Source organism: Dama dama, chromosome 4 (genome assembly GCF_033118175.1).
Source record: "Dama dama isolate Ldn47 chromosome 4, ASM3311817v1, whole genome shotgun sequence".
Lineage (NCBI taxonomy): Eukaryota > Metazoa > Chordata > Mammalia > Artiodactyla > Cervidae > Dama > Dama dama.
Genome location: NC_083684.1, coordinates 18,460,650 through 18,486,835, shown reverse-complemented (window position 1 = coordinate 18,486,835; position 26,186 = coordinate 18,460,650). Strand labels below are relative to the sequence as shown.

At 52.1% G+C, this 26,186-nt stretch overlaps 2 protein-coding genes and 1 long non-coding RNA gene across 4 annotated transcripts in view; 1 reads left to right on the top strand and 2 right to left on the bottom strand.

Moving 5' to 3' along the window:
• FOXC2 (forkhead box C2) overlaps window positions 1–19,754 on the bottom strand; it is a 93,446-nt gene extending 73,692 nt beyond the window's left edge. Inside the window, exons 1-2 of one of the 2 annotated variants that reach the window (XM_061134212.1) lie at window positions 17,779–19,754; window positions 17,190–17,459 (exon numbers count right to left, since the gene is read on the bottom strand). In XM_061134212.1, coding sequence (XP_060990195.1) covers window positions 17,956–19,464 — 1,509 coding nt within the window. In that variant the 5' untranslated portion in view covers window positions 19,465–19,754 and the 3' untranslated portion in view covers window positions 17,190–17,459; window positions 17,779–17,955. Of the gene's footprint in view, window positions 1–17,189; window positions 17,460–17,778 lie in introns of those variants that run through there. The other variant, XM_061134218.1, reaches the window with a different exon arrangement.
• Window positions 5,616–8,930, bottom strand: FOXL1 (forkhead box L1). The gene has a single exon (XM_061134204.1). It carries the CDS (start codon window positions 8,524–8,526, stop codon window positions 7,486–7,488), a length of 1,041 nt encoding a protein of 346 aa, XP_060990187.1. The 5' UTR covers window positions 8,527–8,930; the 3' UTR covers window positions 5,616–7,485.
• Window positions 11,003–11,677, top strand: LOC133050073 (uncharacterized). The gene is made up of 2 exons (XR_009691531.1): window positions 11,003–11,134; window positions 11,356–11,677. It is a non-coding gene; the product is annotated as an uncharacterized LOC133050073 (long non-coding RNA).
• Window positions 19,755–26,186: the final 6,432 nt, after the last annotated feature.

Genomic DNA, 26,186 nt, shown 5'->3' with positions numbered 1-26,186 from the left:
TCAGGATAAATCCTGACGATGAAGGAGGGTGCCACAGAGCCGGAGAGCCTGGAGCCAAACCCAGCTCTGCCACGCATGGGTCACGGGACCCTGGGAAGTGACTAAGCTCTCTGAACCTGCTACCCAACCTGTAAAAGAGGGGAAACTACTGTCCCTAGCTCTCAAACCCAGGAAGAGTAAACGAGTGATAATACACATAGAGTCCTTAGATCCCAGCAGAGACTGAGTGCTCCGCAAACACTGCAGTGATGACTAGCCCTCAGAGATCTTATCACTCTTTTGTTAGCTTAAGTTTTTACTGCAAACGCTCCTTCAATTATACAGGGAGAATTTGCAAGCCACTCACAGGATCTTTGCAAAGGCTACAGCCGTGGATCCCAAGCCTCCAGGACCACAGAGCTGGCCACCGCAGAGGCCACTGCCTCCAGCAGGACCCGAGAGCTTCAAATCCTGGGTGGTTCTCACAGCTCCGGGTCCCTGGACCACTCCTGTGGTCCACAGCATCCAAGCAGGTACACAACCCCGCCTCCTGGCCCCCCTGGCTCCCAAGGTCACACCTGTACATCTGGTGGTGGGCCCTGGCCTAGCACACAGGTGAGCAAGGGGCGCCTTCTCTTCTTTCAGTATTTGAAAGAATAGATGGAAAGAATGGGAATCTATCAGGAATTGGAAAGCATTGAAAAGATTTGGAGTAATCATAAATATCAAAAAGGCCCTCACTGGTGCCTGTCAATATACTTCGCTAGTCTCCCCAGGTGAATATAAGCCCCTGAAGGACAGGACCCAGGTCTGGGCTGTTTATGTATGACTAAGGTGTGCCACAGGCCTGGCACTTAATAACTATTTGGTGGATGGAGAATATCAAACTATTCTGATGACAAAGGCACTTGGAACAAGTTCCTGATTGTGGAAAAATAGAAACGTTTTTACTCCTTTCTGGGAATCCCTAAACATATGTGCATCCTTTACCCCGAGCTGAGCACGGGTTGGTACTGGTGAGGCACTAGCTCAGGCAGCAAAGATGGTGTGAAAGAGAACAGGCACTTTAGGACCCAGTGGCCTTGATTCGTCCTCCATCACATGGGGAGACTATTTTGATCAAGTGGAAATTGAGTACAAATGTGGATAAATAAGAAGAAAGAGTAAGAGGTGAACAACCCCTTAGCACGATTCCTTCCTCCCCTGGAGATGTGCCTGAGGGCCTTGGTACCTCGCTATGTGGCTCACGCTCCTGGCTGCAGAGCAGACCCTCCTGAGGAGCTTTCAGAAACATGCCATCTGGTCCCACCACAGGCCAGTGGGGTGGGAGCCCCTGGGAGCAGGAGGCAAGCACTGGGTGGTCATCCTCTATCAGAGAGGTGAACACATGTCCCCTGGGTTTGTTCTCACCCCACATGGAAAGCCAATGAACCCCTGGAACAAAGAGCAGAGATAAGAAATGAAACACACTGGAAATAGATGTATTTCTCCTGAATCCCATCTTTCTTATGTGACTGAGTGGCCCTTACTCGGATGCTGCGCTGTCCCTAAGGTAACAGTGTCTCCCACACCCACCCCACCCCCTAGAGCCCATGCCCAAGGAAGGGAAGGAGCCTTCATTGCGGAGGTGTTCCGGGCACCAGCAAGAGCCCAGCATGAATTATTCATCACTGCCTCCTCCCCCCCATCATGCTCTCAAGATGGAGCCCGCAGGGCCGACACAAAGTCCAAAAATGTGGGAAAGTTTATTTATTTCTCCAAAACATTCCTGATTTGTAATGTGCTTTCTAAAAATGTTCTAGCTGACCCAGCCCCTGCTATATTTAGCCACAGCATTTAAAGAAATGTTCCTTACCCTTTATAAGGCGGGCCATGAAACATGAATTTAGGAAAAGCGGCTCCCCAGTCTGGTCCCTTTGTCCCTGGGAGAGGGGTGGAGCCTCTCCTTGACCTAGAGGCGCGTGGTCCTGGTGCTCCGGGGAGGGGCGGCAGGGGGAGGGGGCAAAAATAAAGAGTTGCATTCATTCCCAAGGCCCTTGAGTTCACAATGCCTGGACGGCCAGCCCTGGGAAGCCCCTTCTAAGCTCTCAGGCAAAGAAGGAAACACCAAAGGACTGGCTCTCCTCTGTCTGTGAAATCGCTCTCCTGTGGTTTCCGAGGATCCCCTGACGGGTATGGCAGCTTTTTTTTTTTTTTTTTTTTGCTTTTGGTTTCGTGTTCGAACGGTTGGATCATCTCAAGAGCTATCAGACTGCAAGGAAGAGATGAAATGGCTGCCAGCCTGCCCCGGAGGAAGAGCTGAAGAAGTCCGCCCAGGAGGCTCCCGCGACCTCGGAATTATGGAACGCAAGCAGGACTGTGGGTTCATGATTTTGTTACGAAACCGAGACATCACAAATGCACTCGTAAAACAAAAGTGTTTAGATTAGAGGCTATGCCTGTATACAGAGATGAGACCTCCCATTTACCGAATGCTTCCTGCACGCCAGATATTTTATGTATATATATATATAAACTGTTTTGGGCTTCCTTGATGGCTCAGATGGTAAGGAATCCTCCTGTAATGCAGGAGACAAAGGTTCAATCCCTGGGTCAGGAAGATCCCCTGGAGGGGGCATCGCAACCCACTCCAGTATTCTTGCCTGCAGAGTCCCATGGTCAGGGGAGCCTGGCAGCTACAGTCCATGGGGTCACCAGTTTAGTTCTGACAGCTGCCCGATGCTGAAGGCTTTAGTACTAGTCCATTTTGCTGGTGAGAACTAGGAACTTAGACCCATCATAAAATTTACTCCTTACAACAGCTTGACGAGGCGGTTACTAACATTGCCCCCATCTGTACAGATGAGAAAGCTGAGGCACAGAAGGGATGAGTCATTTTGCTGATGTCACACAGCGACTGGGTTATTAGCAGAGCTGGGTTATTAGCCTCTGTCTGGTGGGCACAGTCTTGATGAGGTTAACACACTCCTCCCCTCCTTCACCTGAACCTTGAATCACTGAATGGTAACGAGTCTTAAGACATTAACGGGAGGGTTTTCTTCACAGTAGGTGTGTCTGGAGAGACCTGGGAACGTGTGGAGCAGGAGAAGGTGACCACCGCCTGGGAAAGAAGTGTGATCCCGGGAGGAGGGTATGCGCAGTGTTCACTTTGCACAAGATGGGTCCTGAGTCCAGCTGTAAGCTAGGTGTTGTCCAGGGTGACATGGGCTTGTGAGCAGCAGAGGGCCACCCCCCCTTTCCAGAGGCCCGACCTCGCCGCTGCCGGGCTGGGACACTTTCTGGAAGAGTTAGACAGCATCTGTCATGTTCTGCCTACTACCCAGGAAGGAACAGCTTTGTTTTAAATGCTCAACAAACACAAACGGATACGAACTATGTGCAGTCATCCCAGGCCCCAACAACTCAGCAAGACATTCTGGTCTCGGCCCTTGGATGCCAACAGTGTGGTCCGGGCCCCAGAGGAAGGAACCCCTCCTCCACTGTCCTGGCCACACTTGGTTTGAATTGTCCCCACCGTGGCGTGTTCTGTGCCCCTCTCTGCCCATGGACTGCTGTTACCTGGGCTCCCTGTAAGGCTGGACTTCTGGTGGATTTGGCCATTGGAAGCACCTTGGTAAGGGTGGAAGGCAGAAGAGGAGTTGGGTGTTTCTGCTCAGCTCCTGTCAGTGCTCTGGTGGCATCTACACTCATTCCGCCCACTCCCCTGAAAATAGTCCCTCTCCCCCAGTCTTCTTCCAGTGGCTCATCTAAGTCAGGTTCTGTTTCCTCCCGGAACCCTGATCTTCACACTGATAGAAAAGGAAAGTTGTGACAAATCTTTGCCCAGGCCCCACCACTCACTGTGACTCTCTCTAGGTCACTGTACCATCTATGGGGATCTGTCTGACTCTGCAGAACCCTGAGTCTGAGGCCTCTGGATAAAGACAAATGTAGATGAGAACTTGCCACTTGGGTATTCAGGCACACAGATTGCTTGAAATGTGGATTTTAAAAAAAGCTTTTACTTTTCCAACAAACTCATGCTCTTCAATTTTAATAATGAAGCTGGATTATTATCATGTGTATTTTTGACTGTATGAAGCAGCCCCTGCTTCGTGGAAATAAGATTCCAGCCACTGTGAAGCACACCGAGTCATAGCACTCACACGGTGCATTCCTGGCAGACGGGCTCCGGCCTTCAGCTGCAACAATAAAATCCAGTGCGGCTGATTCATTAACCCACACGTGGACAGACACCGAGCACTCTTAGTGAAACGGCAGAGACTGCAGGTAGGCGCCTTTCCAGAGAGGTGCGGTTGTACTGGAAAATGGCAGGACACATCCTGTTCCTCCGGTTCTGGAAAACCTCATGGGGCATGTGAGAACCAGGAGGCCATCAGCTTCCACAGGAGCCAGGAAATACCCAAGAGCGGACAACACAAAGGCCTTTGCAGAGTCCCCGCACCCTTGCAAAAGTCTGCGAAGTAAGGGTCTCAGGGGGGTATGTCTTCCAAGACTCTTTTATAATGTCTTTGTTGGTTTCACTATAATAGTGCAAGAAACTAAATTATTCCGTGTTCAAATTCTATAGCGAAACAAAATCTTTCCAAAAGTGCCAGTACTTGGGTTATTCTAAAAGAAATCAGCACTTGATCTGAGTCTATCTGCCTCAACTACGCAAAAAAGATGAATTTCTGACCATCTGTGTGTGTAGAAAATATATATGCATGTATATATACACATACACAGATATGTACATGTGTACATACATACATATACACTTACTAATCATTGTACATACACCTGCCACATCCCCCATTATGATCAGTGTATTCGTGTGTGTGTGTTTGTGTGTGTACACGAGATAAAGATCACCTACAGGAAACGGAATCTGTTCCTTTTGTGTAGATGAGAACACAGAGACATACTTTACATTGCCCAAGAACAGGACAATATGGTTGCTTCCGGTTTACTCAAATTCTAGGTGATTTTGCTTTTATCAAGAGGGGAAACCTTTCCTTGGTCTCATTGATCTATAACCAGGAGCACATGACTAAAACTGGGACATTGGAACAGCTATTTGGACAACCAAGTCCCAAAGCCCCTCTTCGTCCTTAGCAGGGTGTGGCGCACATGGGATTGTATAGAATCCACAGAAAACGACCCTGCTGTTCATTTCTGTTTGCTTTCCTCAATCAGATGAATGTGGGGCTGAGGTAAGAGAATTCTTCCTTATGTATGTATAAACACTAACAGAGTGACACATACTCCTGCCTTTTTCCTTCTGTGCCAGAAACGTAATGTTTGTACTATACTTTTTGGAATTGTAACTCTAAAATGCCATCCTTTTTAAATGACAGTATTAGAATATTTGCTTCTCCAGAAATGAGCCATCATAAGTTAACAAAAGAGAGCAAATCAAACATAAAGAGAAAACATTAAAAGCATATCCCGCTCAGCAGAATCTTCATCTTATTGGGGACACTCAGGCAACACCCTCCAGTCCTGGGGTTTTCTGTCCTGCCCTCCAGTCCACGCAGGAGCCCTCCTCCCTCAGAAGCCAGAGCCCGAGAAACACTGCTGGGGTTCCCAGATATGATCCCAGTCTCCCCTTTTCTGTTACACTCTTTGTTCCCCCCAGTAATCCACTGAACCAGTCCCTGAGAAGTTAATGAAAAAAACAACTTTATTCACAGAGGTTGAGACTTCGGGATAACAACAGCCAACAAACGGCCCTTGATCCTGGGTCTCAACACGGTTCATCAGAGTTCTTAACATCAAGGACGCTGAAGCTCACCCACAGTGTTCCCACCAGCCTGGGCAGAACTTGGACATGGACGCTCCTGGGGGTCAGTAGCAAATGGCCTTCAGCACGAATTCTCAGTCACCTCTGTGTTTGCTAATTCGTAAATTATTCTGTTTGTCTGAAATATCCTTTCCAACATATTGACCAACAGGCTCTCAGATGTGATGTTTGTGTTCACTTTTATATAAGTTCTGGAAACTGCTTTAATCTGCTTTAAAAAATTATCTCAAAGACCCATCTCTGCCTCCCTCCAGAACTACTGACTTACTGTGCTTTTCCCACATTTGATAAAATTAAAGTAGCTGGGAGGTTCAGGAAATCGAGTCTCAGAACCACCACCACAACCCAAAGAGATACCGTGAGAGCTTAGATGCATTCCCCCAAAGTTCCCAGCTGAAGTGGGCTGTGAAAATCTCAATTTCCATAACCACATCTTTGTCTCAGCCCCCTGCCCTCCCGCCCACTCCTCGCCCCAGACTTGCAGTCACCTCCATAAGGTGTTTGTTTAGCTGCAGGCTCTGGGCCTGCCTGGCTGGCGCTTGGAGGGAGGAGGAGGCTACAGTTGGCCAGGGAGCCTCCCACCAAGCCTCCTGTTCCTGGGGGCCGGGAGAGCTGACCACCCCCAGACCCCAGGGGACTCCCTTGCTCTTCTGAGCGCTCACCCATCCTTGCCTCCACTTGCTTTCCATGTGCTTATTTCACCCAACTCTTCAGATTAAAAATAGTCCTTCACCACACAGTTCTGGAAAATGTGGCAACAATCAAGCTTCCCTAATCCTCGTGCACTTCCGGTGTCCCTAGAAATGTTTTGACCCCTTAAACAATAAAGCTAAGAGATAGGAGGATGTCTGTGGTTGGTAACAGGCGTCGGAGAGCATGTGTATTGACTAAGGAGCTATCGAGCTATCTATTGTAATGCAACAAAATGCTAAGTTACACAGAGTGCACTTTTTAAATAGAGGTTGTTAATACAGATGTTCACAGGGCAACCCTTATAGTAAAAAGAATCAAGCTTTTAGCCAAAGAATATAGCGTGTTCCTTTTACTATCTAAAAGGAAAAGAGAGAAAATTTCTCTATTTACAATGAAAGTGTGGTCTCTCAGCTTCCGCCTGAACATTGGTCTTAAGTCCTCACCAAGCCCTAGGATCTGCTAAAGAACCTAAAAAACAGGTTGCCCCTGGTGTCCCCACAACTGGACCTTAGCTTCAAACCCAGCTGTGAACACCCATCACTCCGTGGAGCCCAAAGCCAAGGCCTGGGCCACAGTGACAGCCGAGCTGGCGATGGTCAGATCGTGGCTCTTAGACAGAAAGGACCACACTGCGGCCATCTGCCTGCCCTCCGATTGTCTGCGCCCTCCCCCACTCCCTCCGGACGCGCAGGACCTGTCTGGGTGCTAGTGGAAAATCATGCCATCAGACTGACCTAAGGTTCAAGGAATTTTCCTGCGCCTGCGGTAGGAGGTCTGAGATGCCCAAGTCGCAGCGTGGGCATGGTCTTTTAAATCTCCGAAGCTGTTCCAGTTCTGGGAAGGTTCATCTTGCAGGAGGCAGGGAAGTGTGCCCACTCGTGCAGCTGAGGATGCTAATACTTCCCACGATCCATATGCAGGCAGAGGAAATCATTTATTTTAAAACGCGACTACTTTCTCAGCGGTGGGAGCCCTGCTCGCTCACACGGAGCTCAGACCAGGGCGAGGGAAAGGAGCCGCCGTCTGTTTTACTGGAAATGAAGCACCGCTTCCGGGAGCTGCAGGGGGAAATAGGAGAGAAAGGGGATCCCGAGCTGGTAGAAGCCGCCCTGGACGTGCGGGTCGAGCATCAGGGAAGCGTTGAAAGGCGGACGGAGGCTGGAGGAGGTGGCCAGAAGCGAGGCGCCCAGACAGCCGCCGGGCCCCTGCTTGGCGCACCCCAGGAGCTCGCCCCCTCCAGCCGGCTTCTGCCCCTGCCGTCGGGCCAGGATGCTGTCTATGCTGAAGCTCTTGGACTTGTCCGAGCTCTTCGGAGAGCTGCGGGAGGCGGGGCGCGGAGGAGTCTCCGGGCCTTCCACCGTGCGCTCAGGCTGGCCGACAGCCACCGCCTCTGCGCCCTGGAGCGCGTCGCCCGCGTCCCCCTCTGGGGACCCGGGCCCGGGCCAGGGGAGGGACGCTGGCGGCGGAGAGGAGGCTTCCCGAAGGGGCGAGGGGCGCGCGGGCGCTCTTTCCTGGATGGGGGTCGCGGGGCGGGGGCGCCCTCCCGCGCTCCGCACCTCCGGCGGCGCCTCTGAGCCGCGCTCCTGCGTCTCGGCGCGGACCCGCTTGGCCTCCGGGCCCCCCGGGCCGGGCTTGGGCTTCCTCTTCCGGCGCCGGTAGTTGCCGTTCTCGAACATATCCAGGCAGCGAGGGTCCAGCGTCCAGTAGCTGCCCTTGCCGGGTCGCCCTTTCTCGCGGGGCACCTTGACGAAGCAGTCGTTGAGTGAGAGGTTGTGGCGGATGCTGTTCTGCCAGCCCTGCCGGTTGTCGTGGTAGAAGGGGAAGCGGTCCATGATGAACTGGTAGATGCCGTTGAGTGTGACCCTCTGCTCGGGCGCATCCTGGATCGCCATGGCGATGAGCGCGATGTAGCTGTAGGGCGGCTTCTGGGGGGGCTCCACCCGGCCCGAGGCCGCCAGCGCGCTCGCGGGGGCGAAAGCCAGAGGCAGCCCGGGTCTCTCGGGGCCGTACAGATAGAGCATGGGCGAGGCGGCCAGAGCAGGCAGCCGGGGGCTGAAGAGGTGGCTCATGGCGAGCGGGAGCCCGTGCGGCGCTCCCGGCGATGCCTGAAACCCGGGTGGCTTAGGGACTGCGCCCCGCGCCGCAAGGGCCCTCCCGGGGAGCCTTCCCTGCGTCTGCCTCCCGCTCTGCCGCTCTCCCCAGCCGCTCCGCGCTCTGTCCCTTCTTCATGGCTTTAAAAAATGTTAAATAATTGTTGTAAGTTTGCTATTATATGTTGACTTAGCGCTGGAAAATAAATTGTCTATGATAAACAGTCGCTGTGTTCTCAGCCCACCCACATTAATTAAAATTTCATTGCTGAAAAACTCCAAGCTTTTCCCTCCACGTGTCTTTTTGATACCAGCCAATCGGTTTCAGGGTTATTCCTTCATTTGTTTATAGAATTAGTCTGTTGATAAGTCCGCCCACCCAAGTTGAATCAAGCTGTGTTTATTTGGAAAAATTTCCGGGCACCCAATATATAAACGCACTGATCTGATGTTTGAAATATCACGTCCACCCCTTGACGCTGTAAGCACACACAGTCAGTCAGGCAGGATGTGGATCGAGGTGGCTCGGGAGCAGGGTCTGCCCCGCCAGGAAGAAGAGGTGGAGCTGGGAGGGGCGCAGGGGTGAGTTTTACCTCTGGCCTGGGGGAGCCCCGAAATCCCATGGCCTCCCACAAAAGACCTTTTCTTCTCCCAGGCTTAGTAGGAGATGGAGAGATGACACACTCTCATAAATGCCTTCTGAGGTCTTGGAGAGCTCTCAGATATTTTAGCAGGGGAGAGGAGATAGATGAACGCCTGATTAGAAGAGGATGCAGCCCTCCTCTGAGACATCCTCGGGATGCCCTGGAGGAATTGGTCTGCCGGGTGGTGGGGGTGTACTCCCTAGGGGCCTCACATCCCAAAATGGGCAGGCCTGCCCCCCTAGGGCTCCCTGGGGATCCAAGAAGAAGATCCCAGAAGCCCAGCTTTTCTGATGCCAATGGCACGGGGCACTGAGAGTTGGCGAAGGCGTGCAGTAGCGGGTCCACAGCTTGGTTGGGGGCAAGTTTCAAAAACCCCTTTTGGAGAGTCGAGGGGGAGAAGCTACGGTCTTTCTGACAGGGCTGAGATTGCAAGGAGGAACACCATAAAAGGGGAATTTGGCAGCTGGCGCGGGAGAGCTGGTATTTGTGAATGCGGGTCTCTTGCTTTATATTCTGCGCTTTCCTGTTTATAACAAGGAGGGGGTTATAACAACTTTACAAGTGCACGCAGCTGGCCCGTGATTACATTAAGCATTTGGGAAGCCTGCTCGATTCCCCCCCACCACCCCACCCACTCACCCTGGGGTGTAAGCACTCCCCACCCTGACTCATTTTACATTTAGCCACGTCCTGGTTTGAATCAAAAACCTTGATGATGCTGATTTAGAAGGAGGTGTCTCCCCTACTCTGCCGCCTTTGGGGAGGGGGGTGGATTGGCACTTAACGTGACTAGTTCCTGTTTATGATCTTTGCTGGATATATTTTAAAAGAAAGAAAAAGCTCAGGATAACTGAATTAACATCTCATTGAGTAAACCATGTGGATGCCCAAGAAGAAGAGGGCGGGGTGAAGATGGAACGTGGTGGTAGCTTGAGGAAGGGCACTAAAGGTACCTTAAGGCAGCTTGCTGCTTAACCCCTTAGGGCTGTTCCACTGTCACAGAGGCAACACCTTGCCGGGGACCGGCCACTGGGGCTCAGGTCATCTCTTAACGTGGAAAAGCAGGGAGAATCCCAACTCTAAAATGGAGGATCCAGAAGGTAAAGCCTGTGTTTGGGGGTTCTGGAGAGACCACAGGGACGTTTATCTAAAAGGAAATCGCTCACAGGGTCGAAAAACCGGTTTGGGTGCAGGCAGGGCTTGAGGGAGTGTCAGGTCAGGCCCCGGGACACATTCAGGCCTCTGTCCCCAGCGCTGCTTTTCTAACTTAAGCCCAATGTCCCGCTGGTCTCCGCCTGGGTCTCGAGGATGGCCCTCTAGCCAAGAGGGGGCGGGCCGCTGTATTCTTTCTGGATCCCTGGCTTTCATCGGAGCACCCCCTTCAATCCTGGGATGGAAAAAGAACCTCAATGTCGGCCCTTCTGCAGCCCACGGGCTCCACGGGCTCCAGAGTCACCCCAGCCCTCCAGATCAGCGCGCTTCCTGCAAGCTCAAGTTTGCATCCGGCCTTGGTGCCGGCTCCAGCAGACCCAGAGCGAGAGACACACCGGTGTTACTCCGCGGTCCCTCGCCCCCCACCTCCTCACCCGAGCCCTCCCTGGAGTTTCCCGGACACCCAGCGTCCAGCACGCAAAGCCCTGCCTGAGGCGCGCCACCGCGGCGCTCCTTCTAAACTAGGAGGCAAATCTGAGCTTGAATTCGTACAATGATAAACACCGCCCAATTTGGGCATGGGCGGGACGCAGGCGGAGACACGCGCGGCTGGTGGGCAGGGCACTGATAGTAAAGAAAAAACAACCCCAGTTCCAGCGGCCGTCTGGAGAGGCGCGTCCCGCTCCACGTGCTGGCAGCAGCTAGCAACCTCTCTGGGAGGTTCTGGCCACAGAACTCCGGCACGGCGCCCCGACCCGGCTCCGGCGAGGGGTCGGATCCTGGGTTCCCAGGTGAAGTGTGTAACTGAAGCCGAGGACGCCGCGGGCAGGAGCCCCGAGTGGGGGCTTATTTCCGGGGAGCGCCGGGCACAGGCGCCGAGAGCCGAGTGTGGATGCGCCCTCGTGCGGAAGCTCTGTGGGGAGACTCACTGGGGGACCGGCCGAGCCTGGGAGACGGCGGGGAGACAGGGTGACTCAGAGAGCCAGATGGAGACACTGACCGTTCCCTGCAGGTTCAGAAGTCTTCAGATCCCGGAAAAGCACATTCATCTGTGAAGTCAGTGGGCGCGGGTCTCCCAGAAATCATGCTTCCGGAAGGACCGCGGCAGTTCCAACTCCGGAGCCCAAGAACAAATTGAGTTCAGCGTGGGACGCGAACCATTCCCAGCGCCCTGGCAGGAAGCCTGCTCCTGGGGCTGGTCAGGCAACCAGCCGGGACCACAGAGGCCCCACAGAGAAAGGCTTGGGGGGGGGGGGGACAGCAGCTGCTCTTGTGCCCCACCCCCACACGCCCTTCTTCTGTTTCACCGGTAAATAAAGAAGGCTGACATTCAAGTGAACCATGATCTGCGTCGTGTTCCTGAATATCCGCCTCACTTTTCTAAGTGTGAAGACAGTTAACACGTTGTGTGTGTGTGTGTGTGTGTGTGTGTGTGTAGAGGTAGGGTGAATGAATGATTCTTCCTTAAGTCTGAGAAGAGTAGCCCTATAAAGATGCAAGATCGCTTTACTGACAATCTAAAATGTTGAGGAGAATGATAGTAATAAGGATAACATTAATAGCTAAATCTGTCTTGAATTACTGTGCGCTGGCACTCAGAATTCTAAGTGCTTTCCTTGTATTAAGTCACTTCTTTCTCACAGTAATCCTCAGAAACAGAACTTTTAAAAAAATCATTCCCATTCTGCAGGCCAGGAAACTGAGGCCAGGAATTTGACTTGCCTCAGGTCTCCAAGAGGAAGTGTTCCAAAGACAGGAAAACAATCACATTATAATAGCTACTGTGTGTGGATGCCAAGGACCCTGTGGAAATTCTGTTGAGAACCCTGCCACCATCTACAGAAGATGGGAGGATGGATTTGCCCATTTTACAGATGAGGAGACTGAGGCCAGGCAGACAGCACCAGAAAACAATGAAGGTAGTAAATAGCACAGGTTGGAATCCACATGGTTTCCTCCAAAGGTGGGTTTACTGCAGTCCGACACCCTCAGTTGAGCACAGAAGCTGAGAGGTGTGTCTGGGGTAATCAAGGTGGGGGGGAAGGGGAACCCTCTGGAGAGGAGAGGTTGTGTGCCGTTCCACCCCCCAGAGCTGGGAGATTTCGGGCATCATAAGTAGGAGACCCAGAGTCCTCACTTGCACCCTTCCAAAACCGGGGAGACTCTGTCCTCCCCTGCCCTCCTCTCCCACTTGGAAAGGATGGGGACTAGTGTCGTCTGCTTCTCTCAGGGGACGTGAGCCACGAAGGTAAGGGCTGGATGGTCAGCTGATGCTGATTTATTCCCAGAGAGCAGGGGCAGTCGGGCCCGGGCACTGCCCTGCCCAAGCGCATCAGCATGTAGCTTGATGTACGCAGCTAATTGAGATCCAAGGATCCTTTCTCTTCTGTTGTCCAGGTACATCCTAATAGCAACGTTTGGAAGCACTTTCCACACGGGTGTTGGGTTCCTTAGTCCTCACGATAGCCCTGTTCGATGATCCTGCCACTTTTTCAGTTGAGAAAGGGGCTCAGAGAGCTTGAGGTAACATGGCCCAGGTGCGTGAACCCTCAGCTGGCCTGTGTGCGCAGGACTTGAGTTGGTGCCTGTGGGTTCTGGTTAGAGAAAAAACTTCCTCTGGGGAGACCATCTGGAAAAACAATGTGAGGGCACAGAGAGTGTCCAGAGGGGCTGCTGGAAAGGTAGGGGCCAAGGTCAAGGGCCACTGAGCCTCCCTGAGGTCAGAGCAGTCTCTCAGGCCTCCGTGACCTCCCAGCCTGGGTGGGCATATGGACAGAGCACAAAGAGCTCCCCAATTCCATCCCCCTCCAAGGGACCATGGATGCCAGCAAGCCTGTCAAGCTGCCACCCACCCCCTTCCTGCGTTTCAGCCTCCACACACTCACAGCCCCAGAATAAAGCCCCACAGACCTGCTACAGCAAAAACCGTAGCACCAGTAAGACACCTTCGAGAACCGAACTTCACACAAGCGCCGTCCTTCTGCTGCAGAGCAGAAACGCTGCAGCAGCGGAGAGGGGAAGCCTTGCATGAGTTGAGGTCCCAGCCTTCCCAGCTGCCTGAAGCTTTCGCCCCCTTCCTCACATGCCTCTGTCAAAAAGCAACATCTCAGATGCCTTGGTGAGCTGAGACCATGCAAGACAGAGGCCGGCAGGGAATGCTTCTCAAGATTTGGGAAAGCATTTCAAATATGTGGTACCAGCAGGCACACTGGCTGGCTCTGACCAGTGTGTCCTACTCACCTGGAGTCTGGTCTCCCAGCACCCCTGGCCTGGCCGCACCTACAGGCTCCGAACCTCAGAGCTCTACTTGTCCACTGACCCCACACCCCGAGCGCAGGAGCCCAGGGTCCTGACAATGCAGGTTGTCACATCCCCTGAGATGCCCTGAACAGGCTCCGAGCCCCCAGTGCCTCTGTTCATTCTTCAGGGGAGTCTTCTCCTGGTGGCTCATCTGCAAAGAATCTGCCTGCCAATGCAAGAGATGGAAGAGATGCAGGTTCTACCCCTGGGTAGGGAAGCTTCTCTAGAAAAGGAAATGGCAACCCACTCTAGGATCCTTTCCTGGAAAATCCCACGGACAGAGGAGCCTGGCGGACTACAGTCCATAGGGTTGCAAAGAGTTGGATACGACTGAGCCACTGGGCACATACATTCCCATTGGCCAAAACCCTTGTCCAGTTTTCTGGATGGGGGCTGCGGAAGAGGATGGAGGTGAGGTCGGAGGCAGTGAACACTCAGCCTCCAAGGACCTGGGAACTCTGCTCTGTACTTCGGGTTAAGCTCACCAACCTCTCACGGTCTCAGAGGCAATCTTCCAGGCAGTCTTGGGTAACTGGGAGGAGATGGACCCCCAAAGATCTATGAGCCAAATGCTGACGTTCCTGGGACCCTGCATTTTCTTCTCCCTCTAACTTCTGGTCGTCACCTCTTACGAGCAGCAGAGCAGAGGAGCGAGGATAAGTCTGGGCCCATCGCAGGAGCCGGGGATGAAGGAAAAAGCACACTGGACAGCCAGCACTGCCCTTGCACTCACCTGCTCATTTTACAGATGAGAAAACTGAGGCCAGGAAGGAAAAGCCCCTGTTCACACAGCGAGATGTGGTCCTACGACCCCCTGGCCCATTGCTCCAGCAATTGGAGAGTGCATTTGGACACCGATTTTGGCGTCCTCCAGGACAAGCCACTTGAACCAGGGCAGTGAGGGCCGCTGGGCCGCACACCCAAATCTGGCTGCAGGAGAGAGGCCCAGCTCTCAGCCTTGGGTGAAAGTAGAGAACTTGAGTTTCTCTGAGTCTCACAAGAAGCAGAGGCTACTCCAGTTGCGGGCCCTCGAGGGCTGAGAACCAGGGTGCTCAAAGCCCACTGGGTCTCACTGGCGGCCTTTATCTGTCAAAACCGGACCCTGGGGAGAGACACAGTACACCCAACCAAGACCAGTGAGGGACGCAGGGTTATGTCTATGGGAAACGGTCTCTGTCATGGTGCTCGGGTTGCTTCTGTTTTATTTGCAGTATCTTTGAGACCTGCCCGGCTGTATCTTACTGGGTCAGGAAGAAACATGGCTATCACACGTGCCTTCATGCAAACTGCGTCTGTGGACCGCAGAGCCGCCCAAGCAAGGAGTCCCGGCAGCCTGAGTCCGGCATTCCGGCCCTTCCAGCCCCGGCCTCCTTTCCCCAGTTCCTCCAAGGCCCCGAGCCTCCCGAGGAGAGCGGTGGGGGAAGGAGCTGCATGTGGATGGATCCGTGGAGCCAGGACGTCCCCCGCCCTGGGTCCCCCGAGCCGTGTCGCGCGCTGTCTGTGCGCGCCGGCGGCAGAAGCGAAGACCAGCAAGGCCGCCCGCGGTGCCTGGGCTCCGCGCTCAGCCTCATCGGCTTGCCCTTACCACTCCGCGGAGCGACAGACGCCCCAGGCCGCGGAGCCTGGCTGCCGCGCAGGCTACGGAAGGCCAAAAGCCGGAGCTGGGCCGGGCTCCGAGAGCCGCGCCGGGCCCCGCACGCGCCGGCCTCCGCGCGCCCCAGGCCTCGACTCGCTTCCACCCCGCCGCCTCCAGAGGCCCCGGGTGAAGCTCCCAACACAGTCCCCAGGTGCCCAGGTTCCCAGGGGACTGGAAAGGGCCCTTGCCTTGGACTTCATGGCCTTCTGGAGCCACCCCGACAGGTGAGCGGCCCACGCACAGCGGGGACTTCTCTAAGAGACTTTCGCAAAGGTAGGACACCCCAGGTATCAGGGCAGATCGGGTCTCAGACCGGTGGGTTCCACTTCTATCTCCGTTGTTTTCCCTGTGTCTCTGAGACCTCCTCTGAGTTCCAGATCTTAAGGTGAGAGCAGGCTTTCAGGGAGAACTCTTTAAAACATCTGGGGAAGAAGAACCCGCCAGAACCCTCTCCTCGAGGGGAGCAAAGTGAAACCCCAGTGCCCTGAGCCGCAAGCAGCGATCTGCGGCCTCATTCTGCTGCTCAGAGAATGGTCTCCGGGGTCTCTCCCTCTCTGTCTCTGGTCCTTCCCACTCACTGAGCACCAAGCACCTTGGCTCACCCCTCCTGCGGTCACGAAAAGGAATAAAATGCAGCCCTCATGTCTTAACCAGGTGCCACCTCTGGGGCCATAGATTGAAAGAATCTGTGTTGCACATATGGGGGAAATTATTATGCTCAAACTTCCCCAGTGCTATTTCAGCATAATACAGAGACAAAATGGCATGTTAAAAACAACAGAATACCCAGGTTACATTCAAGGCCACCATATCCAGGAAAATCATTATCTCCTGAAGTGTTAAGTTCAGGAGAGCTGCACTCCAGGGAAGGTTAGAGCTCACCTGCTGGGGTGGGAAACGCATTCCCAGTTTGGAACTCTGGACCCCAAAGTCACACACAGAGAGACCAGGAGGGGAGCTATGTTTCGGCTAGTGAAACAGTAAAGTCATTTTCCCCCGCAGCTGTACCTCATAGAGGCTGTGTTGCTATTTAAAATTTTAAGGATGAGATATCAAAATTGAAAAGTCATGTGTCACTTAAAATCCTGGAAAAGTTGACAAATTTAAAACTCTAAAAGCATTGTAAATTATTTTTGAAGTGCTACGAGGCTTTAAAGTTTTTCACTGCAATAGGGTAAAGATTTAGAAATCAAATCCAGAAGTAGAGAGGTCTAAAATTCACCTCTGATCTGGCCACTCCCAGGGACAGTCATTAAATGGTACAGAATCAATCCCCTTTGGATTTTCAAAATCCTGGTTCAGATCCTTTTCTGGAGTACTATTAAAGTGGGGAAGGAAGTCCGCATTTTAGGAAATTGAGGAAAAGCAGGACTCCCCCTGGTTTGCTGGTAGCTAATGGAAGATGTTTATCTTCCCCTCCCTCACCTCCTAAATTGGAGCTGGTTGGACATTGGGATGGAATGGTAGTGTTTGTTTTGACTATTGGCCTGTTTTTCTGCGTTTAACAAAATGCATTACAGCAACTGTCATTACGGCTCACAGCCCTTCAGGCAGCTACATCCAACCAGGACTGGTTCTCAATTGCCAGGGTCAGGGTGGGATTCTGAATTACTCAAAAGCCTTTTCTGACACTAGCAGGACAATAGGGGAGTTCCCTCAGTCCTCTGTGCTCATCTGTAGATGTCTACACATTTACCCACCTGTGTAACAAAAATAATCAAAACAGGTGGATTGGTGAACACACCTCATTTTTTAAAATTCGAGAATACAAACACACTGTCCGGACTTTGGGCAGAAAAACAACATGGGTTTATTTTAAGGCAAGTACAACAATTAAGACCACATAAGACAAACACAGGTGAAGTTAAATTTTTAGTGTTTTTTTTTTTTTCTTTTAGGAATGCTGGGGGAGGAATCTACTATACAACACCATCACGCTTTGTAAATAAAAAGTATCAGATACTTGACTTCTTTATCCGCCAACAACAACAAAAAAATAAATTATTTTCTTGTTTTGTAAAAGACCTACAACTGGGAAAAGAATTATGTCTCATAATTGTACAGGGGAAGGAGGAAACCCCACATAGATTTCTTGAATTTTTCACTTTGGCAGTTAGAAATGGTCGGGCAAGATGAGAAATTATCCAGTGAACTCAACTTTAAATATTATATTAATGGCTCTGAAAAACAACAAAAAATAGCCTGATTACAAATCCACACATTTGTACAGCACGGTTAGAGAAATTTAAAATTACACACAGCACATACATAATCTATAGAGACCCCCATAGACCTATGGGGGTCTCTACAGAGAGTCATTACTGGGTCGCTATGGGATTTGGTCCATAAGTTATAATTTTTGAAACCCCAAATGGAGCAGTGAGCACAGCCATCCTGGAAGGGGAGGGGGATTTTTAAATCATTATTCATTTCGTTGGGCCGCGTCCCTGTACTGGGGCTTCTTGGGATCTCAGAAACGGGGCGGCGAGTTAAAGTTACCTGCAGCTTCGCAGAGGGCGGAGGCTGGCACGCGCGCGCTCTCTGCTCCCGGGTCTGCGGAAAAAGCGGCGGGCAAGTTTTGGTTCTTTTTGCGTCTCTGCAGCCTGAACTGTCTGAGAGGGTCGCGTCTGGGAGGCGAAGCCGGAGCGAGCCAGGGCAGAGGAGGGCCAGGGCAGGTCAGTATTTCGTGCAGTCATAGGAGTACGGAGCCGCGTGGCGGTAGAGGGATGGCGTGGATCTGTAGGGCAGCTGACAGCTCGCGTTGCTGCTCACCTGGGGTTCCCCGAGGGTCGAGTTCTCAATCCCCAGCCGGTGGGAGTTGAACATCTCCCTGACGTTAGGGAAAGTCTGCTGCTGGGCCGCGAACGTGTGGCCGGAAAGGTGGTTCAGGTCCCCGCTGTGGTTGAGATACCAGGAGGCCGCCTGGGCCGCGGCAGCCCCGGGCTGCGGCGCCGGCTGCGGCTGGGGAGCCGGCGGGGGCGGCGGCGCCTGCGGGTGGTGGTGGCCGTGATGCTGGTGGTGGTGGCCAGCGGCGGCGGCGAGCGCGCCCTCCTGGCCGGCGGCGAGGTTGAGGGCGCTCAGGGGAGATGTGGGGCCGCTCGGGTGGTCCGAGAGGGCCTCGTCCAGAGCGGGCGGGACGCACATGTGCGCCGGCCGCTCGGCCCCGGTGTACAGGCTCATGGCGCGCATGCTGCACTGGTAGCCCCCGGCGCCCGCAGCCTCCAGGCCCTGCGCGCACGGCTGGCCATAGGCGGCGGGCGGCGCGGCGGCGTAGGGCAGCGCCAGCGGCGGCACCACCAGGCCCGCGCGCCCGGCCGCGGGGCTCAGCTCGCCGCCCGGCGGCGACGTTCGCAGCGTCATGATATTCTCCACGCTGAAGCCGGGCAGCCCGTTGGGAGCGCCCGCGTGGTGCTCCGGCAGCGAGCCGTCAGGGGAGCCGGCGGGCGTGGAGGCCGCGCTGCGCGGGCTACCCTGCAGCGCGCTCTCGGGACTCAGTGTCTCCACCTTGGTGATGACCGGCAGCGCCGGCGACGCCGCCTCGCTCTTGATCACCACCTTCTTCTCGGCCTCCTTGGGGGTGTCCGCTAGAGGGGGGCCGGCCGGAGCGCCCTTCGACGCCGCCGGGGGCGGCTCCTTAAGGTGGGCGCGCTCCTCCTTCTCCTTGGGCACGTCTTTCTTCTTGAAGCGCCGCCGGCGCCGCAGGAAGCTGCCGTTCTCGAACATGTTGTAGGAGTCCGGGTCCAGGGTCCAGTAGCTGCCCTTGCCAGGTTTCTTGTCGTCGCGGGGCACCTTGACGAAGCACTCGTTGAGCGAGAGATTGTGGCGGATGCTGTTCTGCCAGCCCTGCTTGTTCTCCCGGTAGAAGGGGAAACGGTCCATGATGAACTGGTAGATGCCGTTCAGGGTGATCTTCTTCTCGGGCGCGTTCTGGATGGCCATGGTGATGAGCGCGATGTAGCTGTAGGGCGGTTTCACCAGGTCCTTGGGCGCCGCGGGCTGGTGGTGGTGATACGGCGCGTAGGAGCGGCCCATGCCCGCGCCGTACTGCTCCGGGTGGCCCGAGTAGACGCCCATGGGGCTGGTCATGCCTCCGTAGCTGCCCGCCGCGCGGTAGTAATTCTGCTCGCTCAAGTAGGGCACCACTCCCAGGGCGTTGGGGTCGGACACAGAGTAGCGCGCCTGCATGCTGCGTCCGAGACGGCTAGCCACCGCCTGCGCGCACGGACCGCGAGGAAGGCCCTACGAGAGCGAGCGCGAGCGAGAGAGGGAAGAAGGGAGCCGGTGGGGGGAGCCCCGGGCGCCTGGAAGCCTCAGGGGTGAGCTGGAGGAGGCGCCGGCGCGGGGCGCCCGCCTTCGGACCGTGAAGGGGCGCTCGCTTTCAGCGGACCGGGCGGAGCAGCATCTTGGAAGGCGCGCCCCGGCGAACGCAGCGCCGGCCCCGGCTCACTCCTCGCTCGCTCTCGGGACTCGGCGGGCGGCCGGGGACCGAGAGGAGACGCCGCGCGCGCGGTGCACCAACGCTGGCCGCTCGGTCCGCGTCAGGAAAGGGAAGGCGGCTCTCCAAGCCCCCCCACTCAGCAAATCGGCAGCCCTGAGGGTCGGCGAGCCGGGGTCCAGGGTGCTGCCCTGCCGAGCCCGGAAAAAGAGGCAAAGTCCCTTTTAGGGAATGGGAAAAGTTTCAAAAGTCTTCTTGCTGAAAGCGAGGTTTTACTTTCCCCCGGCCACGCCCCCTCCGGGAACTTTGGACCAATAAGGCGGCCTCTGTGGGGACTTGGCACCAATCAGGACGACGAGCGCCGGAATCCGTCGGCTCTAAGACCCAGCCGCGCAGAACCAGACTTTCCTGCAGCCCAGTCTTGACTTGAAAAGATTTTTTTTTTCTTAAAAAGAGTTATATCTTATTAAAATTTATTTTATTATCACATTTTGGTTAATGGGCCCACGTGCCCAGAGCAAAAAAAAAAAAACAAAAAAACTAGCGCTCCTTTGCAGATAAAAGTGAGTTTGAGATATAAAACCGAATTGATTAATGTAGTCCAATATCTCCCCAAAGACCTTGTAAGTAGCAAAGAACCTGGGACTATTTTTCTTATTAATGAGTGATGAGGCGAATAATTAGATTTCCTAATTGTGGGGGCCCAGGTGTAATGGATTCCAAGTAAATGTGCTGAATTGGAATGGAGAGGCCTCCTCTGGATTTGGTCATTATTTAAGCAAATAATTAATAATCAACGGGGAGTTTCCAGGTTCAGGGCCGTCAAGAATAACCTATAAATGTTTAAGAGGCGAATTATAGAAACCGAGTGCCCCTCACCCCCATCTGAGGAGGGAGGCCCAGGCGTCTATAGGGGATAGGCAGATAGCGAAGCGGGGAACGTAGCGATGCCTCCAGAATATAATCCTCTAAACTCGCCGTGGATTCGGTAAAGCATCCCCGACATCGGTTGCGGTGTTGTGGGGTTTGGGGAAGAGAGGGAAATAATTCAGCTCATCTCCCCCTCTGCCCTCCCGCGTAGACGCTCGCAGCCCACCAACCCCAGACTCGCCGCGTAGCTCCGTTTTCCCAGAGATAAATTCCCTTTGACAGGCTGACTCCCGCGCTCCCCGAAGCCGGGAACAATGCACCAGCCACCCGGCCCTGCGGCACAGCCGGGCTCCCCTGCCCGCGAGGAGAAACCCGAGCCGCAGTCGGCGGGGGCTTCGCCGGGGACGCGCATCCGTAGCGCGGGCTCCCGACCGCGGCCCCGCCGGCAGGAACCCGCAGCCCCGCGCGCAGCCCCCGCCTCCCGCTCCTGGCGAAGCCCCTTAGGGAGTCCCCGCGTTGATTTTCTGTATTTTAGTCTTTTTTGTTTGGCTGCGGTTTGATAAGGTGGTCTGGGCACCCGGGCTCCGTGTGAGGATGGGATAAGCGATTGCAAATGGTTCAAGACACCTCGGGAGACGGTATTATTCTGGATACGAACCTGGAGCGACTCGGAGGTCTTAGCCCTTCAGAGCTTTCTCCTTCTCTCGAGGAATCCCGGGAAGTTTGTTTATTTGTGCACTGAGTATTTATTTCTTCAACACCTCGAATAATCAGGTCCCCCTTCGCTCGCTTCCCCGAAGGGGCAGGACACTCTGTGACGGGCTAAACGCTGGTCAGAATTCTTCTGAAGTTGTCTATCCGGTTGGGTAGGGAAGACCTCGGATAAAACTTTTGTATTTCAGGATTCCTTTCCCCCTCCTCAATGTCCCCGTCAGTTGTTTATTAGGTTCCCAAGAAAAGGGTTTTCGAGAATCTACTGTCAGCCTTAGCTTTTGAAGAGGTGAATAAAACACGCTGGGGACACTTCATTCATTTTCAAAAACGGAACAACAACAACAAAAAAAACTTATGTTCGTTACCGATGAATGGTATTATGTCCTGATAAATTAAAAATCAAAGGGAAAGCATTTAGTACAAAATAAGTTCCTATTACCTAGAATATTCTGCTTCTGAAACATTCACTCCATTTTTTTATGGGCGCCCCGGGTTCTTTCTCTAATTTGAATTTTAGGGGGGCAACGAAGTAAAATGAGGCTGCCCACTCTTCAGCTCACAGGTGAATGGTTTGAACTCCCACCCCTCAGCTTCCATTACAACCTTATTATTTTTTCATACCTCTAGTATTTTCACATCCATTAAAAAAAAAAACACCTTTAGCAAAAAGTGTCTTTCTCCTCGACTACGTGACAGGCAGCCCGAGTTCTCACAATTTTACTGGAAATGCAAACTATTGATCAGGAAACACCCCTCAATCTGTAGACTTCCTGCAGGAATATTATTTACTCTGCTTTTATGAGGTGCGTTTAAAAAAATTTTTTAAAGCCTTATCACATCACAGGGAAAAAACCAAAATAGCTAAGGACCACGGAAAATAAATCCCCAAATGGCAGTTTCTGCCTGAGTTTCTATTTACAAGGGTGTCCAGGTTTAAACCGATGACATCTGAAAAGAACTAGGCTGAACTGCCTAAATTATCCCCCCAATGCAAAAAAAAAAAAAAAAAAAGTGGGGTGGGAGGGAAAAATTCCTTATAATCAAGACAGAAGAGGTGAGAGAGACATTTTCCTTTGCCCCTGGAATTAAGTTTCTTCTCCGCTCAGTAGGACTCCGGGAGAGATGTTTGTTCAGGTTATTAAAACAACACCTTCCACACACCTGGACTTTGCAAAAACCATGTTTCCGATCTTTTCTTTTTCCTGCCAAAGTATTTTGGATTGGAGGCTGCTGATTTCTTCCTTTCTTGACCTTGCTGTCAGTGAGCTGAAAGCCTAATCGGGCCCCAGAGGGCCCCGTGCATCACTAGAATAATAAGCGACGATAACGGCAGAAGATACCGAAGTCAATCCCCCGCCACCCGGCTTGGAGCCCTAGTCTGGGCGCCTCGGGCTCCTGCACCTGGAGGCAGCTGGGGCGGCCCCGTGGTGTCGGCGCCACCTTGAGGCCTACTAGGGAACTACCCTTAAAATAGTTGAGGGGAGGTGTGTGTGTGTTGGGCGGAGGGGGAGTCAACCGTTTTGGTTACAATGGAGGTGCTGACACCTTATGGAGGCACCTTAGCATTGCATGGCAGGAATAAAGTAGAGAGGCTAAATAAACTGTGCCGAGCGTGGATCAAGAAAAAACAAAACATTTTCCATAGTTTTGCAATGTGTCAAGAACATGATGTGTTGGAAAACAGAAATGTCTTTGAAACTGCTTGGGGAGCAAGAAATCCTCTCTAGGGAGACTTGCTGAGGTTTTAAGCAAATAAAACCTGCTCCTCTTAGGTGTCTACAAGTCTGGCAATATTTTTTCCAGGGCTGTTAACAAATTGCTCTCCTCCGTGTCTCCCCGCGGCAGCTGTCTTTCTGCCCCATGTGTAGCGTGAGTTTCAGGGAATTCATCAAAAATGTTTTTGCTGCATGTGTGTGCCTGACATTGGCAGTAACAACCCATAACCTTAACCAAAGTTAAAAGAGACTTAAACATCTCTGCAACCACTTCTGCTTTTGAGGCACAACAGAGAACTCAAAGACTGGACAAGTGAAAGGAGTTTTGTGTCTCTTCTCACTATTTTCAGTACATTTTTCTCTTGGACTCTCGAGGTTTTAGGGAAAGGGTCCAGGAATGAGAGCAGTCTCGGGCTTCCAAAAGCTACCTGGGATCTGATGAACCCTTGGGTTCATCACAGTCAATGCTGTTTCTTAAAAATCCACTGCAGTCCAGCACCTAGAAATGTTTTCCAGGGCAAAAAGTGGGTCACTGCTAGAAACTTTTCCAAACCACCGTTCATAAAAGGTAGAACCATGAACAACAAAATAACAGGGGTAAAGACTATTCTTCACTAAAATATTAAAGAAACTTGACAACTGAGTGCAGTACTTAATCCTAGATGGAGGAAATTTTAAAAAACACTAATACAGGATAGGTTTGCGAATACCTGGAGAAATTTTAATCTGGCGTCATATTCAGTAGTAGTCTTACATCAAGGTTAAAATTCTTGAGTGTGATAATTATATGTGATCAAGTAAGAGCATGTCTTGTTTTTAAAAGATGCGTGTCAAAATATTTAGAGCTGACATTAGTCATCTCTGCAACTTTTAAAAGATTCAACTAAGAGGGAGGGTGTGTATAGAGAGGAGATGGAAAGAGAAATTTATCTAAAATGAGGCCAATTGCTGGACCCATGGTATGTGGGTATTCATTGTTTATTGATTTTGCAATTTTTCTCTAACTTTGAGAATTCTCAAAATTAAAAACAAATGGGAGGAAACCACCTTTGTTATTTTGGAAATTAAAAAGGGATGTGACACAGAGCAAACATCTTTCCATGGAAGGAAATTAGGGTTTCCATATTGCAAACACTACTGTGGGGGCCCAACTGGCCCCAGTGTCTCTTCTCCTTGTGTTCTCCAAGTTTCTGAAAAACAATCTTGAACAACCATGGATTTTATCACGTTAACTTGTGGTTGTTCTGTTTGTTTGTGTGTTTGTTTGTTTTTTTTAAAGCTGACTGTCTAAGGAGCCTTGTTGTTGTTCGGTCACTAAGTGTGTCTGACTTTTTGGCAGCCTATGGACTGTAGCACACCAGGCTTCGCTGTCCTCCACTATCTCCCGGAGTTTGCTCAAATTCATGTCCATTCAGTCAGTGAGGCTTCCTAACTGTCTCATCCTCTGCCGCCCCCTTCTCCTTTTGCCTTCAATCCTTCCCAGCATCAGGGTCTTTTCCAATGAGTTGGATCTTTCCATCAGGTGACCAAAGTATTGGAGCTTCAGCTTCAGCATCAGTCATTCCAGTGAATATTCAGGGTTGATTACCTTTAGGATCCACTGATTTGACCTCAAAAATATAGTCATGTCCAACTCTTTTCAACCCCATAGACTGCAACCCACCAGGCTCCTCAAGCCATGAAATTCTCCAGGCAAGAATACTGGAATGGGTCGCCATTACCTTCTCCAAGGGATCTTCCCGGTCCAGGGATCGAATCTGGATCTCCTGCATTGCAGGCAGATTCTTTAGCATCTGAGTCACCAGGGGAGCCCCTAAGGAGTTTATCTATCTTTATAATTCAAGAACTGCCCCAATTAGCACAATCAACATTGGAGAAATCTAATAGAGTACTGTAGATGTTTCCAAAACAGAGTACTAAAGATATACATATGCTCTTCTTGTTGTTGTTCCATCACTCAGTCATGTCTGACTCTTTGTGACCCCATGGACTGCAGCATACTGGGCTTCCCTGTCCTTCACTATCTCCCAGTTTGCTCAGAGTCATGTCCACTGAGTCGGTGATGCCATCCAACCATCTTGTCCTCTATCATCTCCTTCTCCTCCTGCCTTCAATCTTTCCAAGCACCAGGGTTTCTTCTTAAAGAGAGCTAAATGCATGCCAGTCCTTTATAGTTGGCCTTTTCCTTGTTGCTGTATAGTCGGTTTGCTTACACAGTGTATCAGTCAGTTGAGGCTGGTATATGCTACAGTGATAACCCAAGTCTCACTGACTTCATAATCTTGAGCCAACAGCAGGGTGTCACTCAGGAGCCTGGGTTTTCAAAGGCTGCCTTTCCTGTCACCTCGGCAGGGGCAAGAGAGAGAGAGTCTGCCCTGGGAATTAACTGTCCAAGTGACACGTCTCTTCCATTTGCAACTCACTGAGCTGATCACACGGCCCCAACACAGCCCAGGGACGGGAAGTTCAGTCTTCCCTGGGCCCAGGGAGATGATGAGCTGACTTTTGTTCAGCAACCTCATGTCTGCTACACAAGTACTACCTCTCCAGGCAGTGGCAACTCTGTCTTGTTTCTCTGCAGCCCTAATGCCTTGTAGGGTACCTTGGAGCCGGTGGACAGGAAGTGTTTATTGTATGAATGTATGACTTTTCCAAGACTTTTCTCCCTAATAAATAAAGAGAAAATATAATGCATGCCCACTATGTACCAAGATGTTCTGCCTGTGACATCTCATTTAATCCTCTTTTGGGGTAGGTACTGTTAATATCACCATTTTAAAGGTGAGGAAACGTAGGTCTAGAGATTTTAAGTAACCCCAAATTTTCAGCTACAAGTGAGGGAATTGGGATCTCTTAACTCATTACTTTGTTGCCTCTTTAAGATTAGGGTTAGTGTCTTGGAAATTAGAGACAACTTAAAAAGTTAAAATACAAACTTCTATGTAAATAGTCTATGTGGAAACATACATTTATATAATTTCATGACTATATATATACACAGTCAAGAGTGTATGCGTGAAGGCATGACTTCTGAACACATGACTCAATGTCTATGACATTTTAGTTTTTTATACCACCAACTTACAAGCCTGTAATTAACCCTGTGGGGTAAAAGGATTCATTATCAGAGCCCAGAAAAAGCAGACTGCTCCCTGGGAGGTGCAGACAGGGCT